Source organism: Carcharodon carcharias, chromosome 9 (assembly GCF_017639515.1).
Source record: "Carcharodon carcharias isolate sCarCar2 chromosome 9, sCarCar2.pri, whole genome shotgun sequence".
Taxonomy (NCBI): domain Eukaryota; kingdom Metazoa; phylum Chordata; class Chondrichthyes; order Lamniformes; family Lamnidae; genus Carcharodon; species Carcharodon carcharias.
This window is the reverse complement of record NC_054475.1, coordinates 158,114,125-158,132,527: the sequence shown is the minus strand read 5'-3', so window position 1 is coordinate 158,132,527 and position 18,403 is coordinate 158,114,125. Positions and strand designations below refer to the sequence as shown.

At 43.4% G+C, this 18,403-nt stretch overlaps 1 protein-coding gene across 7 annotated transcripts in view; it reads left to right on the top strand.

Annotated features, from left to right (window-relative positions):
• si:zfos-2326c3.2 (mitogen-activated protein kinase kinase kinase kinase 4) overlaps positions 1-18,403 on the top strand; it is a 280,244-nt gene that overhangs the window by 148,153 nt on the left and 113,688 nt on the right. For all 7 annotated transcript variants that reach the window (XM_041195370.1, XM_041195371.1, XM_041195368.1 and 4 more), the window contains 5 exons: positions 1,035-1,210; positions 5,507-5,579; positions 9,572-9,779; positions 13,885-14,058; positions 14,985-15,050. In XM_041195370.1, coding sequence (XP_041051304.1) covers positions 1,035-1,210; positions 5,507-5,579; positions 9,572-9,779; positions 13,885-14,058; positions 14,985-15,050 — 697 coding nt within the window. The remainder of the gene's footprint in view (positions 1-1,034; positions 1,211-5,506; positions 5,580-9,571; positions 9,780-13,884; positions 14,059-14,984; positions 15,051-18,403) is intronic.

Genomic DNA, 18,403 nt, shown 5'->3' with positions numbered 1-18,403 from the left:
TTGGCATTCTTGCATTTGTCCCGATGAGTGTAAGACGTAAAGCTTCAGCAAGACGCCTCTCTTTTCAGCAACGTTCGAGAAAGATTGGCTGGGTCTTTATTTTTCTTAATTGCATTTTGTCCGCACGCTACACAAGTCTACTGATTATTCCTAGTGAGTCATGTTCTGTACAAGCACAACTTGATACTCTAATGGTCAGTGTGACCTGCTCCCTGAAAATTGCAGGAGCATGTCTCAGTAATTGCTACATGTTGCCCTACAGCTACAGTTACTAACTGGTAATGCACTTGAAGGAATAGAAAGAGAAACCGCTTGGCAGTGCTTGAAGGGATGGATGCATGGGAGCAGTGTGCCTGAATGAAGAAGACCCTAGCAAACAATTTTCTTCATGCTGGATTTTTTCACACATCACAGAGACATATCAAATTAGTCCAATTCAGCATTGCCTGAGAGGGTGGATTTGTCAAAAGACAAGTGTTCAAACAATAGACAGATGCAATGGATAGTATTATGTGAATCTCTTGAGGATTATTGCACACGGGATCCTTATAAATGCTGTCAGTTTGGGTATGGTTGAGAGAAGGTGACGATGCTAGACCGAGTGAAGCAGCCTTTGATCTACCTGCTGAATTTTCCACCTGTAACAGTGGAAGATGTTCTCAACTAAACATGGAGGATTTTTTTGGAGGATAAAAACAAAATATTGCGGATGCTGGAAACCTGAAACAAAAGCAGAAAATGCTGGAAAAACTCAACAGGCCTAACAGCGTCTGTGGAGAGAAAGACGGAGTTAAAGTTTCGAGTCCGTATGAACTGGAAACATTAACTCTGTCTTTCTCTCCACAGATGCTGTTAGACCTGCTGAATTTTTTTCCAGCATTTTCTGTTTTTGTTGTTGATCAAGAATTTTTTGCTGGGCCAATGGTTCCCCTAAGGTCTTTGGGGAGGCAAGTGGCGACTGGGACTTGCAGGCCTCATCCATATATTTGACATAACAATGCCATTATCACTGAACTTTACTTATTTTGTTTCAGGTCGAAGAAATTTATTCATTTTGTAGAAAATTGCCTGGTGAAAAATTACTTACATCGAAATACCACTGAAACCCTACTAAAGCATTCATTCATCCGTGATCAACAGAATGACCGGCAAGTTCGCATTATGCTGAAAGATCATATAGACAGAACCAGGAAGAAGAAGGGTGAGAAAGGTACCAAATTCCCTATGTTTTTGTGCCAATTCTTCCTGCCAATTCCAGTTGGAGTTTTCTAGTTTCACCCAACCACTAATATGTAGGAGGGGGTTGCTGGTGTAGTGGTAATGTCACTGGACTAGTAATCCAGATCCCCAGGTTAATGCTCTGGGGTCATGGGTTCAAATCCCACCATGGCATCTGGTGGAATTTAAATTCAATTAATAAATCTAGACTTATAAAGCTAGTCTCAGTAATAGTGATCATGACATTGTTGTAAAAGCCTGCCTAGTTCACTAATTCCCCTTTAGGGAAGGAAATCTGCCATCTTTACCTGGTCTGGCCTATACATCATACCAAACCAACAGCAATATGGTTGACTTTTAACTGCCCTCTGAAATGACCTGGCAAGCCACTCACTTCAAGGGACATTAGGGATGGGCAACAAATGTTGGCCTTGCCAATGGTGCCCACCTCCCATGAAAGAAAAAGACTTCTAAATTCCAGCATGCCCAAATTGTCTGAAAGATGTGCATCACCTGAATTTCTGTCCTGTGTTTCCAAAAGGCTACACAACTCTAGTCTGGAAATCCTCCTATGATTATTTGATTGATTTTGCAATATAACGTTCTATTGCTTTCATTATAATAACTGAATGTGTTAAAATAATCAACAGCACAGCGTTGAAAAAAATACCCATTTTATAGTTCTGGTGCTGGATTTTTGCCTCCAAATGGAGGCAGGAATTGAATGCAAAATGCTGCACTTTGTTTCTCCTCCAAAAAAAACTACTATCCTCTGCCTCCCTGACCCTGCACCATTTCCGTGTGGCCTTTTCATGGGTCGGGAAAACCCGCTTTGCAAAATACACCTGCATTTGAATTCTGTATCAATACTGTGGCTAAAAGAGCAGGTCAGAGGCTAGGAATTCTGCAGTGAGTAACTCACCTCCTGACTCCCAAAAGCCTGTTCCCCGTCTACAAGGCACAAGTCGGGAGTGTGATGGAATACTCTCCACTTGCCTGGATGAGTGCAGCTGCAACAACGCTCAAGAAGCTCGACACCATCCAGGATAAAGCAGCCCGCTTGATCGGCACCCCATCCACAAACATTCACTCCCTCCACCACCGACGCACAGTAGCAGCAGTGTGTACCATCTACAAGATGCACTGCAAGGACTCAGCAAGGGTCCTTAGACAGCACCTTCCAAACCCATGACCACTACCATCTAGAAGGACGAAGGCAGCAGGTGCATGGGAACACCACCACCTGGAAGTTCCCCTCTGAGTCTCACACCATCCAGACTGAGAAACATATCAGCGTTCCTTCACTGTTGCTGCATCAACATCCTGGAACTCCCTCCCTAACAGCACTGTTGGTTTACCTACACCACATGGCCTGCTGCAGTTCAAGAAGACAACTCACCACTGCCTTCTCAAGGACAACTAGGGCTGGACAATAAATGCTGGCCTAGCCAGTGATGCACAAATCCCATAGAATGAATTTTTAAAAATCTCTTCCAAAGTCAGTGTCTCCTTTGTGAGGACCATAGGAACATTGTATTTTCTCTTGCATTATATTTTCGTGTCGTGACGTGGGTTTTAGAAACCCTGAAAAAAAATGCGCACCTTCGCAGGGCTCACGAGAACTGGGAGAGGTCTGTTGAGGAGTCATGAGTATCCTGGCAATTTTTTTCTTTGCAGTATCAATGAAAGTGTGTTTGAATTCAGGTTTTTATTAGGTTGCTAGAGCCATAATTTTTTCCAATGATTTTAAACTAATTCCCATTGCTATTACATAGCTCATGAGGACTGTACATAGTGCTTTCTGTGTGAATAGCAATGGAGGATACATGGGCGGGGGGGGGTGCATGCAAGTGGCATGGGGTGGCAATATTTTCTTTGCTCATTCACAGGATGTGGGCATCATTGGCAGGACCAGCATTTGTTGCTCATCCCTAATTGCCTTTAAACTGAGTGGCTCGATGGGCCATTTCAGAGGGTAGTTAAGAGTCAACCACGTTGCTGTGGGTCACATGTAGGCCAGGCCGATTGAGGATAGCAGATTTCCTTCCCGAACAAACATTTCTGAATGAGGTGGGTTTTTAAGGACAACCAGTGATAGTTGTCGTGGTCACTATTACTGAGACTAGCTGCCCTGGTGGGATTTGAACTTGCGTCCCCAGAGCATTAGCCTGGGCCTCTGGATTATCAGTCCAGTGACATTACCATGATTCCACTCTGTGTGTGGGCGGGGGTGTGATGGGACACGGGGTGCTACAAATCACCTGAGGGGTCATGGGGTTTAATGGAGCGAGGGTTGGGGTACCTTTAAACATAATTGGGAGCTAGGCTGTTGTGTCGGAGGACCAAGGTGGGCATTCTAACTGGCCCTCCTCCACACCCACACTCCTCACGCATTCCATTGTGGTTCACAAAATGCACAGTGAACCTGACTCCTGTATGAAAATTCACACACGGGGTGGGTGTGCATTTCAGAAGCCACAGAAGTGCGCAGGTTGGGTCTTCCTGAGCCCATACAATAATCCAGCCCCTGGGCCAGGATTTTCCCCCCATCAGGGTGGGGGGGAGGAGAGTTGAAGAGCAGGTGCACAATCCCCGATCGGGAGCGTGGCGCCATTTTACGTGGGCGGGCCAGTTAAGGCACGCCCAGTTTGACATCCGCACGGAAGCGCTGTGCGCTCCCTGTGCGGGTGGTAGGGGGGGGAACCCCTAAACCCGAGAGTGCACTCTCTCGCGCATGCGCTTGAAAGAGCGCACTCATCTCCCTGAGGCTAAGTGCAGCCTCATGGAGATTGGTTCTATTGTAAAAAAAAATTGGAAATAGAGAAAGAAACAATTCCTTGACATGTCCCCTCATGTGACACTGTCACATGAGTTGAGACATGTCCATAACTTTTAAAAACACTTTAATTAAAATTTAAAAAACCTACATGAAACCTCATCCTGCCCGTGGATGAGGTTTGATGCTTCTTCTAATGCCCTCCAGGGCTCCCAGCCTGTGCACCAACCTTAAGGTTGGACGGGCAGGTCCATTAATTACTTTAATGACTCTGTCAATGGTCTCAGTTGGCCATTGACAGGTCGGCAGGCTCACAGCTGATTCTGCTGAGCCGCCACCCACTTGAAGATTTAAATGGGGCGGGGTGACGTCGGGAGTTCCACCCGACATTACCGTGCATCATTTTACACGTTGGCGAGCGGGTCTCACCCCCCCGCTCACCGTTGGGAATGTCCTGGCCCTGTTCTTTGGTCTTTATGGCTAACTCTTATTTCATTCATTGAATTGTGCAGCAGGACAGCATGCATTGAAAGAGAAGATCACTCATCAGATACAGCATTATTACTTTGCAGTTGTTAATCTGACTTTTGAAAATGAGCCTTTGTATCAAAATATGTAGATTTAGTGAGCAAAATTAATACAGCTTTCTCCGAATACATCAGATTAGATTTTCAATTGTTTTCTTATTCTGGGAATATTCTCATACTGTTGAAGGGTAATGACCCTGAAGTGATGGCTCAGTCCTAAATTTGTCATTTGTAAGTTTGAATTTGTGCTTCTTTTCCTGCAGTTAAGGTTTGTCATGAAGTGCTGCTCTGGATTTACCTTTTCTATCCTGTTTACTGCCTTATGCAGTTGGATAAGGCACCATCTCAAGGATGTAAAGCACAAATGTTTGCAATCTTTCCTGATAACTCAATCCTCTGATGTTGAGTTCAGCTCTTCCTTGCATTGCACCTTGGATTTGAATGGCTACCTTGTGTTGTTTTGGTTGAAACTAGACAAATTAGTCAAGGTAGAGACTCATCAGAAGACTGCACCAATGTAGTCCTAAAATACTCCCAATTTTATTCGATTGATTTTACTATATAATGTTCTATTTGTTTGTTAAGAATTGGACATGTTAAGCGTCGAGTTCATTCATTCCCCCATACCTCTTTTGACTTCACCCTCAGCTATTTTAATGCCATTCATGAAGTTTGTTATAGCCTTTATCCTGTGTTCCTTTGTGCAATACTTTACACTTACCGTTTGAATTTACTTTACCAGCAGCTATTCATTTACATATTTTATGAAATGACTTTACAGATCTTAGATTGCCTTTTCATATTCAACAGTCCTCCCTAATTTGGCATCACTTGCTCCAAAACACAAACTCTATATAGGAGATGGAGAACTGGTAACACAGCTTATTAAAACCTAAACTTAATTAAAAGAAGAATTAAATCCAGTCTCCGGAGGAATAATCATAGATTGAACTTGAGCTTCATCGTTATCCCTTCTTATTATTAGATGAAACTGAATATGAATATAGCGGAAGTGAAGAAGATGAAGATGGATTGAATGAAGATGAAGGAGAGCCAAGGTAATTTAATTAATTGTTGAGTTCTCCTGTTTATCACAAATGTACCAATCATACTGCAAGTATTGGTAAAACATAAATGTTGGTTCTTTTTTCAAGATAAGATTATAAACAGGCAATGCTAACAAGGGGGCTATGTAGACATGTCTGACCTTTAGGACATGAGTCATGGGATTAGACATCACATCCTGTCTCATGCTGGGCAGTGATGGACAACAGCTTAAGATACATTCCCTTAAAGGTACATGTACATCACAATACAACATAATTGAAGTATTTATCCAATTCCCTTTTGAAAGTTAATACTGAATCAGCTTCCACCACCCTTTTAGCTGGTACATTTCATAAATTTCGATTTGGTCCGATATTGCTTCATTGAGTGCAGGCAGATCTCCAGAATTCGGTTGAATTGTATTCCTGTCTTACCGTGTGCTGCTATTCATTGTTTTTGCTGTTGGTTAAGGGAGAAATATTGGCCAGGAATTGATGTTGTGAGGAAGCTGTGTCACAATTATCTTTTTTCACAAAGCCAAAAGCTATTATTTTTAAACCAGATTGGTTTTATGGGAAGTGTTTGAGACTGCTGTGTTGAGTGGAGCTAATGTCATGGCTAAGTGACTCTAATTACCCTTCCCAGTAATTTAAGCAATTAGGCCAAGACACTGAAATGATACACTAGCAATATGGAATCTGTCCTGGGATAAAAGCAAATTTCAATTTCAGTTTAGCCTAATGTTGGTGCATGAGTGCAGGAAAATTCCAAGAATTGAATTAAATTATGTCCCCTGACCTTTCTTGTGTTGTTAGTCTTCAGTATTGGTATTGGTTGAGGGAAAAATATTGCTCAGGAAGTGATGTAACAAGGAAACCATGTCCCAGTAGACATTTCTTTTAACAAAAAAAGCCAAAGGCTGGATGTATTACCTTTGAAAGAGACCTCCTGTTTTTGACATCACTGGAATTTGAAAAACATTTTTTAAGAAATCAAACATTGTTTTTCTAAAAAAAATTAAGGGAAATCTGGAATGAGATGGTTCCTGTTCTTACCCAGCACACCTTCCAACAGCAAGTTGCTACAGAGTTGCTCACCACTCATTTAAAATACAGAATTTATATAAATCGTTAGCACCTTTAGGAGCTGAATTACAGTTCATAGATTTTGGTTTATATGCACTCTGCTTAGCCTTGTTAAAAAAAAAGCTTGATGTTGATAACATTCTGTTATGGTTCTCATAATGTTGCCAAAGGGAAGCCTCCAATGACACTATAGGGTGACTGCAGTTAGTTCAGACAAAGGATGAGGAAATTGCCCTTAATTTCAGGTCCTGATGGCTTCCCAGAGACCTAGGATTTTAAAATAATACAACACAGAATGAGGTCATTCAGCCCATCATACCTTTGCTGGCTCTTTGGAACAACTGTCCCCCACTCTTGTCCCATAGGGTGGAATTTTCCATGCCTATTGGTGGCGAGTGTCAGCGGATAATAGGGCGCAAAGGCCAATAATTGGTTTCACGACATTGTGAAACCAGTTTGCAATCGTCCACTCTGGCCGTCAATGGCAAGCCCGTATCCCACCATCGGACATCAGGATTTTCATTGATATGCAATTGTATGTCATTATAAGCCCAGCTCGCCAGAATTATCCCTCCACACTGGATCATCTGGGCATGTCTACGTGATTGTACACCGATGTGTTTTACAACTGAACATAAGTGATGTGCACCTAGTGAGCTGCACTTCACTCGGGACTTCACGGTTTGTTTGACTACTGTGCTTTGGTCAGCACTCACAGTCATCAGCACCAGGCTTCACAGGCAGCACCACAGCACTTTTAGGGGGGCTCTACCTACCAGACCAGCTTTTCAATGGCTGCAGGGCTAGGGCTTACTTGGAGAAGGGGGAGAACTGGCCTCAGGCAAGGGAAGAGGCTGCAGGGCGAGGGCTGTACTGGGGAAAGGGGGGTATCCCAGGGTGTGTGGAGGGGGGCACAAGTTGGTCTGTGCAAATGGCTGAGGAGGGCTGAGGAGGCAGTCTCCAGAGGAGATGAGGCCAGATGGAGATGTGAGGCTGTGTGTGTGAGAGAGAGTGAGTGGTGATGTCCCTTGAACTGACAGTCAGTGAGATGCCAGTGAATGCGGGATGGGGTTGTGAGTGTGTGAGTTTAGGGTATGAGATGGTTGCCTTACCCTGGCAGCATGGATGAGATCATTCCTCCTCTCTCTGTATTGGATGGCCAACCTCTTCTGTGCAGCATTGGCACTGATCGCCACTGCAATCGCCTACCAAGCCGGAGTGGCAATATTGCTGTCACTCCTGCGGCCAGAGCGGGGGTAGAGGACATCACGGCGGCCTTTACAGCATCCAGAGGTGCTCGAGGGTTGTGTCACGAAACCAGGGAGCTGCAGTCTTCTTGCCTTTCAGAGCCATGTCTTCTTTGCAGCAGTCCTGAGATGAAAGCACTGAGAGATGTGTGTGCTGCTGCACTTGCATGATGAAGTGGCAAAGTGACGGTGTAGCGGGCAAATTGGAGCCTGCCCACCATCAAAATAGCCTGTTTCCCAGGAATGCATGATTAATGAGGCAGGATTGGGCCAATACTATATGAAAAGCCGCCATTGCAGCACACTTAATGCAAATCTGAGATGATTCCACACATAGTCTTGCAGCTTTTACTCCTTCAATTACTTACCCAAGTTTCTTTTGAAAGTTATTGTTGAATCTGCTTCCACCACCCATTCAGAGCATTCCAGCTCATAACAACTCACAGAGTTAAAAATTGTTTTCTCATTTTCCCCATGGCTCTTACACTAGTTAACCTATACCTATGTCCTTTGTTCACTGACAAAACCATTCATAATTTTGAAATCTCCATTAAAATCTCCTCTTAACCTTCTCTGCTGTATGATCACCTTTAATGTCACCATTAGCACATCCTTTAGCTAATATCACCACCGTCAATACCCCTTTGACCTTTTGTTTATGATATCTTTGGCAATCTCTCCTTTGTCTCCACCTATCACTGGCCCTCTATCCAGCTTCACCTGTCCAACCACCCTTAAACAGCTTATATTTCACCACATTTCTATTGCTCTTTAGTTCTGATGAAGAGTCATACGGACTCGAAACATTAACTCTGTCTTTCTCTCCACAGATGCTGTCAGACCTGCTGAGCTTTTCCAGCAATTTTTTTGTTTTTGTTGGTAATACCACTGTTTGTTTTAGCCGCTCACCTGATTAATTTGCCGGTTGTTCAATGAGAGTCTGAAACAAAAGTAACTTTAAGAAGACACATATCGCAGTCAGCAAGGTGCAGACTGAATCATGGATGCTGACTGTACAGAGGCTCAGTGTGCATGTGCTGGCCAGTTGAAAGAATTCTCCAATTTATCTCACTCCTCTCCGCCCTGCTCCCACATCCCCCCCCCACCCCACCGCCTCACAATCCCCCAAAGCCCTGCCCATTTTTTTCCTCTTTTTTTGAATAAATATCCAGTCTGACGAAGCAGAAGTGAGGTGAAGAGTGAGACAGGAGTTTCAATCAAAAAAGGAAGAAGATGCCCCACAATCAAAGCTAAAATCTTCACTGATACAACAAATTATTTCATCTGACTGCGTTTTTATGCAAATGTTATTCTAATTGAAATATTTCAATTCTGCTCTGCCTGAAGTGATTATGCCCTAGTTTATCACCGTATATGGCAAAACACCCATCTGCTACAAAATTGTTTTTGTAGCTATAATATAACACGGTTAACACGTTCCTGCTAAATCCAATTACAGGTAGAGTTACATGTATATCTGCAAAAAAAAAGAAATCACAAGTAGTTAAACTTGACAGCATCTTTCCAATTATGGGAGCTTTTTGCAGGAAGTGCAGCTTACACTGGCAATTCTCAGTTTATCCTCCACCCCAAGGTCTTCATTGTTATCCATAACGTTTCCAGTTCTGTTCAGTTGCCATCTGGATAACGTGCTCTGTGCTCTCCACTCAGCTCCATTGTTAATCAACCTGGAGAGTCGACCCTTCGCCGGGAGTTCCTGCGGTTGCAGCAGGAGAATACGAAACGCTCGGCACCCCAGCAACAGCAGCAGGTGCTCCAGCAACAGCTGCAGGAGCAGGAGAAGTACAAGCAGCAGCTCCTGGCCGAGCGGCAGAAGCGGATCAACCAGCAGAAGGAGCAGAGGAGGTGGCTGGAAGATGTAAGCGTTTTCTTTTCAAAGATTTGCCATTCACATTTGTTTCTGTTTCACCCCCACTGGGGAGATCGTCTTCCTCCCTGTTTCGTTATTGCAGCCAACCGTGGAGCATAAACCTGGCATGGACAACTTTGGCTGAATGGCCCCGTTTCTGTGCTGTGCATCCTATCTGGTCCTATGCAATCGGGGGTTCCGCGATACATCCTCACCTCCAGCTTTGCATCATTTCCTTGCCAACATTGCTCATTCGCAGCTCAGAGAGTTTAAACGAGAAGCTAAAAGTCCTTTGCCCTACGTTGTGGTCGGTTACCATTAACTGTTTCTGCATGTGTGTGCGATACGTCCATTGGATGTAAGATAGAAACTCCTTCAGAAGGAAAATAAAACACAGAAAACATCAAAACTATTTTCTAACTAATTTTTTTTTTCAAAAATAACCATTTTATAAACTGCTGTTTTAAAAAAAAAAGCAAGTATGTAAGGAGTTTACAAGCTCTCAGGAGAATCATATGAAGTGAGAACCATATTTAGTTATGCAGTTCTTTACCTTAGCGTGAGGATGCTCAGTGATAGGGACAGGTTCTTTCCTGGTGAGAGGAGACCGGGGCTTGTGTGGAGGGACCATAACTACTGGACTATCCTGCAGCAGCAACCAGTCCTGGGTGAAGTGGACTCTCCACTCAGATTGTCCAGGGTCTGGTCTTATAACCTTGCGAAAATGTAGGTATATAAACACCCAATGATCACCAAATGTGAGCAGGATTGACAATATTTGCACATTGTAGTGAAGCAAAGATTGGGACAAGAGGGTTCTGTGCAGTGAAGTGTTGAGGAACTGCGGTAAATGTACCAGCAGTGATATTCCCTGAGCCTCCATATCTGAATTTATGTTATTTTCTTGGGCCTCAGCAGTTGGGAGGATTATTGGGCCACAGTACCTTCTATCAATCTGCAAACAACTTCATATAGCACACTCCTTGTCCCCATGTTCACGGGTACTTTGAAAAACAATCAGAGGAGAGCAGTGTCCATGTATCAATACGACATACTATTTTTCTGTTGTATAACTGACATTGTTAATGTGCTACAACAAAAACAGAAAATGCTGGAAAAGCTCAGCAGGTCTGACAGCATCTGTGGAGAGAGAAACACAGTTAACGTTTCGAGTCCGTATGACACTTCTTCAGAGCTACTGTTACTGTTTGCTGTTACTAATGTGCTGTCAGCTAATGATGTCTGAACAATCTGATAGCTGAGAGTGAAATCTCCATCAGTAGTATTGACATGAAAGGCAATCCAGACAAACTGTTCACAATGGCAAAGGACTCAATGCGATGGAACACAAGTTAAAGATTAGAAAGTTAGGATTAGAAGGGAAGTCGGGTGGAATGTTTTAAACAAAAAGGTAATGAAGTTGTGACTCTGTTACCTGAAAGACACTGTTGAAGAAGGCAGCAACTTACTTTTTGGTCAATGTTCTGGGGATTACCACTGACAAGCTGCCTGACTGGACCAGCCACATAAATACTGTGGCTACAAGAAATTGGGAATTCTGCAGAGACCTCCTCACTCCCCAAAGCCTGTCCACCATCTACTAGGACAAATCATGAGAGTGATGGAATATTCTCCACTTGCCTTGATGAGTGCAGCTTCCACAACACTCAAGAACCTCAACGCCATCCAGGACAAACCATGTTTGATAGGCACCCCATCCTCCACCTTAAACATTCACTCCCTCTACCACCGACACACAGTGGCAGCAGCGTGTACCATCTACAAGATCATATACTGTAACAAATTGCCAAGGCTCCTTAGGCAGCACCTTCCAAACCTGGACCTCTACACCTAGAAGCACAAAGGCAGCAGATGCATAGGAACACCACCAGCTGCAAGATCCCCTCCAAGTTACGCACCATCCTGACCTGGAGCTATATCACCGTTGCTTCACTGTCACTGGGTCAAAATCCTGGAACTCCCTTCCTAACAGCACCGTGGGTGTATCTATAACACATGGACTGCAGCGGTTCAAGAAGGCAGCTCAGCACCACCTTCTCAAGGGCAATTAAGGATGGGCAATAAAATCTGGCCTTTCCAGCGATGCCCACATCTTATGAAAGAATTTTTCAAATAAAATTGGATGCAGTTTAGGGGAGAGGACAAAATGTTGAGTGCTTGGTATTGATCTACAACAAAAAAAGATTTGTTTGGATCTAATGGTACTTATGCATTCGTAAAAATTCTGAAGAAGCAATTACCCTCATAAGTTGAGCTTTTACGATGGAAGGAGAGCCTGGATGTGTAACAACAGAGACATTTTGCATAATCTGAAGATATAGGGATGAAATGGTTATATACAACATTGACCAGGACATCTTGATTAAAGTGCAATGTGTTTGAAGGCTGAAGAGATCTTCCTTATTTTCTTCTGATCTTTTGAATTTCCAGTGTTGTACAATACCTGATTCTGTAAAGTCACTTAATGCATCTCAGAAACAACAAGTTGAATGTGGACAGTCATTCTTTTATTTTACAAATCCCAAAATTCTGGGACCCTGCTCCTGTCACAGAGAGCTCCTCAACAGGAGAATCGGGGGTGGAGCAAATGCACTTGAATGGTGGCATTCCCCATTTTCTGGTTATTAAAATAAGCCACTGAATCTCCAATGAGCAAGTCTTAGACAACGCAGTTTGGCCCTATAATAACTGTCTATTTGCATTAGATATACCGGCCTAAATTTTCCGGTTCCATCGGGAATCATCGTAAGGGGACGGAAAATTTAAGGGACCAGCAAAAGGTTCATTGAGTTCAGGTAGGAATCTCCAGTCCCGCAGTGGACGGACCAGTAAAAGTATAAGAAAGGAACGGTTTTCCCTTTAAATAGATGTCTTAAGCTGTCATAATTGTCATGAAGCTATTAATGTATATAATGTTTTGGAAAATGTTTTTCTTTTAAAATAGAGGTTTAATCTGTAGATGTGTCTTAATTGGATTAAAGCCAGCTAGTCTGGGTGCTTTGATGTGTACTAGTTTTGATATGTAAGAGAGAGAGCGTGCTTTTGCATTTTTTGAATAGAGCATTCAAGAAGTGGGTTGAAAGCTGATGCATTTCTAGCAGATACCAAACAATATGTTTATATCACTAATGAAGTTGGAGCTATTAAAGAGGTTTCATTGTTAGAGAGGTTTAGTTCAGAGGTTGTTGATACAATGAGAATTAGCATTCAATGGGGCTAGTAGGTATAACTTCAGTAGTTTCCGGGTGTGCAGAGCAGACGCAATGTGAGATCAAAGGGCAGCTGCAAGCCTCCAACCGGCTCCACAGGAACCAAGTGAAAGAACCTAATTGTGAATTTGTAGGGTGAAAATGCTTTGCCTGGTGGTTGGTTACACCTATGGGTTGCTGTTGCCTTAATGGAGATTAGTTTGGGAATTTGTTAAAAGTTATGATAGTTATAATTTGAAGCCTTGTGCATATATTTTAACCTGTGTAAATGAATAAAATGTTTCAATTAGTTTAATGTAAACCCTCGAGAACCAGTGGTCTGATTCCTGAACTTAGAGTCGCATCTCAAACACAACATTTAAAATTATAGGTTATGACAGTTGTTTAGAGTTTCCTCTGGGCTTTTTAAATAACTCCATTTTACCAACTGCATCGGTCATAACATAATCAATCCGCTGTGCCTCACTAACATAGTTGCTAACACTTCAGTTATTCTATATGAAACTTCTTTCCGCGATGTTCAAGGATAACATTACACATGGCCTTCTCCCTTGCAAGCACAGAGGTAGCACTGCTGGGTAACTGGAAATAATTTTGGCAGTGTGCGACGGTGTAGAATGGACAATGTTGATTGAGCACCCATTACGCATCTATCCTGAGTACTCTTCCCATCAGCTTCAATCAGGAGAGATCTATAACAGGCAGCTGAATCTTGCACTATTGCCAAAGTCCAAATCACCACCCCACCACCACCATTGCGTTGGTCCGTATGTGCATGATCTATGCGATCTTTTATTTTCCGTGGAAGTCATATCTGAGCGGTAAAATTAATCAGCTAGACTCGGGTTTTCCGTCAATTGTCATTTCTGCACTGACTTGCACAGCACCACAAGAGGGAACAGGAACTGCGAAAACAGCAGGAATGTAGGAAGAAAAAACCAGAGGTGAAGGAGAGACACAGAAAAGAACAGAAGAGTAGAGGAGAAGAAGAAACGAGATGGGCAGAGGAGGAAAGGTGGAAGATAGTGGAAGGGAAAAGGAGAGCTGAGAAGAAACAGGTACGCACTTACCTATTGGGATACTGAGCACTCTGAATTTGGTCACTTTAAAGGGTGAATTATAGCACTAAGCTTTGCAATGGATATCAGCAGGCTTCATCGGCAACTCCATTTCAAGACACTTTTGTAATGTTTTATTGTGCTCATTGGTTCTCATGAAACACTTTTTTAAAGTAGTTGCATTTAAATATCACCTTTCACACCTTCACAATGTCCCAAAGTACATAACATTGAATTTTTGAAACGGATTCAGTGCTGTAATGTCGGAAATGCAGCAATTGTTTTGCAGACAGCCAGCTCCCACAAATAGGAATGTTATAACCACCATATAATCTGTTTTAATCATGTTTTTCTTCATTACATATTGCCTTGAAATCTTTGTATCCACCTGAGAGGGCAAGAAGGGCCTCTTTTTAGCATCTCATTCTGAAAGGCAGTGTAGCACTCCTGCAGCACTGCATTGAACATTTTAGGTTTAATGAGCAAATCTCTAAAGTGGGATTTGAACCTGCCACCTTCTGGACTCAGAAGACAAGCAGGCTGCCACTGAGTTACAGTGACACTCATGCTTTAGTGACCATCACCATAATGATCTTGAGTTTGAGTATTCTCAAAATTGCTTTTCAGATAGGCTGAAGTTCAATGCAAACTTTCTAAAGCAGGTTTTGGATATCTACTTTCAATTGGCTCCAATTTCTGCCATTGAAATGAGCACAAATGACAGGGAAAGAGAAAATATTCAGGATTTTGCAATGGTCTATATTTCTGAATGATTAAGTGGAGGATTCAGGGGAGATTCTATATGCCTCTGTGGGAATCATGTGTAACCATTTACAGAGAACTTGTCAAATATATTTCTCCATCAAGACACTTGTTAATCTCCCCATTAATTCTGAACTGATATTACATAACTTACCTATCTGCAGATGGAAGGCCTACCAGAATCCCGGCTGAGTGAAATCTCCAAAGCGATGGATGTACCTCAGCTGCAGGTATGCAAACACAGTTTGCTAACTTTACCATTATATTTTCACATGGTTTATTCCCTGGATCTTGCTGGGCACCTGCTGCATGGGAGAAAAGCCTGGCCAGTCCCAGATACGAGGAACATATGTACAGAGCCTGTTGTAGACATTGTGGTGTCTTAAAGTGGACCATACAATTTGCGCACAACATTTTAAACTGCATTCTAATTCCTAAATGGAATAGGTGCAGCATTTCCATGATGCTTTGTGAGCTACTAGCAGGATGTTAACTCACTAGGATAAAAAAGCTAGTTACTGTCGGGAAATGTAATATTGCATATTAGTGATGAGTCGAACATAACCTTATGGGCAGAATTTTGCCCCTGATGGGCGGGCGGAGGCGGGTCCCACTGGCTCAGCGGCAGGTGGGCAGCCGGTCCCCGCCACCATTTTGAGTGGGCGGGCCAATTAAGGCCTGCCCAGCAGGCTGCCTGATGGAGTGCGCTATGCACTTCCTGTGCAGGAGGGGAGGGATTCCCCACCCCCAACTCGCTAATGGAAAATTCTGGCCTACAGCTGACACCACGCAATGGACATTGGAATAGTTCTAAACCCTGGTCTAACAAATAGACAAACATTGATGGTGTCTTTCAGTTATTTCATATGCAAGATCTTTGGGACTGGGTCAAATCTGGTACAGTTGTGAATTGAATTACATAATTTTACAGCACATAGGAGCCTTCTCCCTCCCCACATCATCTAGTTTCATTAACATAGCCTTTTATTCCTTTCTCGTGTACTGAGCTAGCTCCCTCTGAAAAGCATCTATGCCATTTTTCTCAACTACTCCATGTGGTAGTGAGTCCCACCTTCTGACCATTCTCTCAAGAAAGAAGTTTATCCTGAATTATTTTTTGGATTTATTCATAACTATCTTATATTTATGGTCTCTAGTTTTTAACTCACTTGTGCTTAACTTGACTATCCGACCAAACTGCTCCATAATTTTAAAGCCATTCAGGAAATTAGCAACAAATAGTGAGCACATGGTTACAAGGAAGGAGTGTAATTTGAAAGGGAAAAAAAGAAAAATTGAGACCTTAGGAAGAACGACGAACTGTGATCATTTAAGAATATGAAGGAAAGAGACCAGACATCCAGGAGGAAAATAAGATGAAGAGCAGGACTGGAGTGACAAACAGGATCAGGAGGACAGTGACTTGTACCCAACATTGGCGCAATTTGAATCCAATAAAAATCTGGAATTAAAAATCTGATGATGACCATGAAGCCATTGCCGATTGTCATAAAAGTCCATCTGGTTCACTAATGTCCTTTAGGGAAGGAAATCTTCCATCCTTACCAGATCTGGCCTACATGTGGCCCCAGGCACATAGCAATGTGGTTGACTCTTAAAAGTGCCCTCTGAACGAGGGCAAATAGAGATGGGCAATAAATGCTGGCCTAGCCAACGATGCCCACATTCCATGAACGAATAAAAAAAACTCAGTTTACCCCCTGTAAACAAGAAACCAGATGACTTATAGCAAGTTAATTCTTCACAAAAGACAGGGATCTAAAGAGCAGCATCAGGAACACAAAAGTGCTGCTCTCAATTATACCATCACGTTGGCATAGAACATGGGTACACATTTAGGGCAGGATCTTCCAGTTGGCGAGCAGGGGGCAGGGCCTGCTCACCGAAGTGTAAAATGACGTGGATGACGTCGGGTGGAACTCCTGATGTCACCCCGCATCATTTCCATTTTCAGGTCGGCCGGGGCGCAGCCGAGTCAGCTGTGCACCCGCCGACCTGTCAATGTCCAATTGAGGCCAATGAAAAACTATTTAAGGTCATTAATGGACCTGCCCGTCCAACCTTAAGGTTGGTGCACAGGCCGGGAGCCCTGGCGGGCTTCGGAAAAAGCATGAAACCTCATCCACAGGCGGGATGAGGTTTCATGAGGGTATTTAAATTTTTAAGAAAGGTTTCGATAAAACTTATGGACATGTCCCAACTCATGCGACAATGTCACCTGAGGGGACATGGCAGGGAAACATGTTTCTTAAAAGTTTTAAATCGGAGCTGATCTCCCTGAGGCAGCACATAGCACTTCCGGCTGAGGGAATCTCCCCCGCAACTACCACTGCCACCGCACCCCCTCCCCCCCCCCACCCCCCCACCCCCCCACCCACCCCCACACCCCCACCCAACCCGCCTGCACAGGGAGCGCATAGTGCTTCCTGGCAGACATCATGCTGGGCGGGCCTTAATTGGCCTGCCCACGTAAAATGGCAGTGTGCCCCCAATCGGCAGTGCCGATTGGAAGCGCGCCCACCTGCGCCCACTTCTGCACTACCCCCTGGGGGGGAGAATTTTTCCCTTAATTATTGTTTGCTCCACGTTAGTGGCATTAACCAGGCACCAGAACACAAGAAATCAGGAAGACATTGGTAGGCACCTGTCAGACACTCCAAATGGAATTTGGAGTATTTACAATAGAGGATAATGACAAGCTGCTGTCATATGTCACATCTTCCATCATTGACTCTTCGACTGGAGCTAACTACTGCACCCCCCAATCCCCTGTTCAGTCCTTTTATATGTTTCCTTTGCCTCGAAAGCTGGTTGTGCTGTAAAACAATCTTTGGAACAGATGTGAGCACTTCCAAAGCAGAACCAAGGAACCTCAGCTTGTCCACTCTGGTCCCATTTATTGGATGACAGGGAATTTTTTATTAATTTGACACCAAGCTTAAATATCCCTGTTAAAATCATTCGACCCAGTTAAAGGATACCAGATGTGATCGGATAATTTATTTGGAGGTACGTTAGTAAGTAAAAAATTTAACTGGTCTGGAAATTGAAAAAAAACAGGACTGCACAGACATCCAAATCCCTAAAATGGAGGGTAGGAAGCAAATGTAGAACCATGAGCCATATTGGGTAAAGACAAACGTGAGGTGTTCCTTTCCCGCCCCTAAAACAGGTGCTTGTCACTTTGGATATACAAATAAAGGACAAAATGCTTGCTTGATATCCCTTCTCCTGAAGCAGCCATCTTGCCATCTACACGTATGGGAACCATGGGGAATCACCTGCAACAAGGAAGGCTTCTTCCCCCCTCCCCATCATCACACATACTCCTGAGTATCTGGCCTTTTTCTTTACAAAGTTATAGAGAAAAATTTTTTTTTTCCCCGATTATACCTGACATTGGTACAACAAAAGAGGCTGGGGAGGCTGAACTGTTGACAGCTCGGTGCCATTTCACTTGAGCGTGGAGATTTCCCCAGAACTAGTGGAAGAGAAGTCAGAGAAACTGGTTAGAGCAAATTTTCTGAAAGGAGAATCACGTGGCGGAAGAAGTCGGTACAGA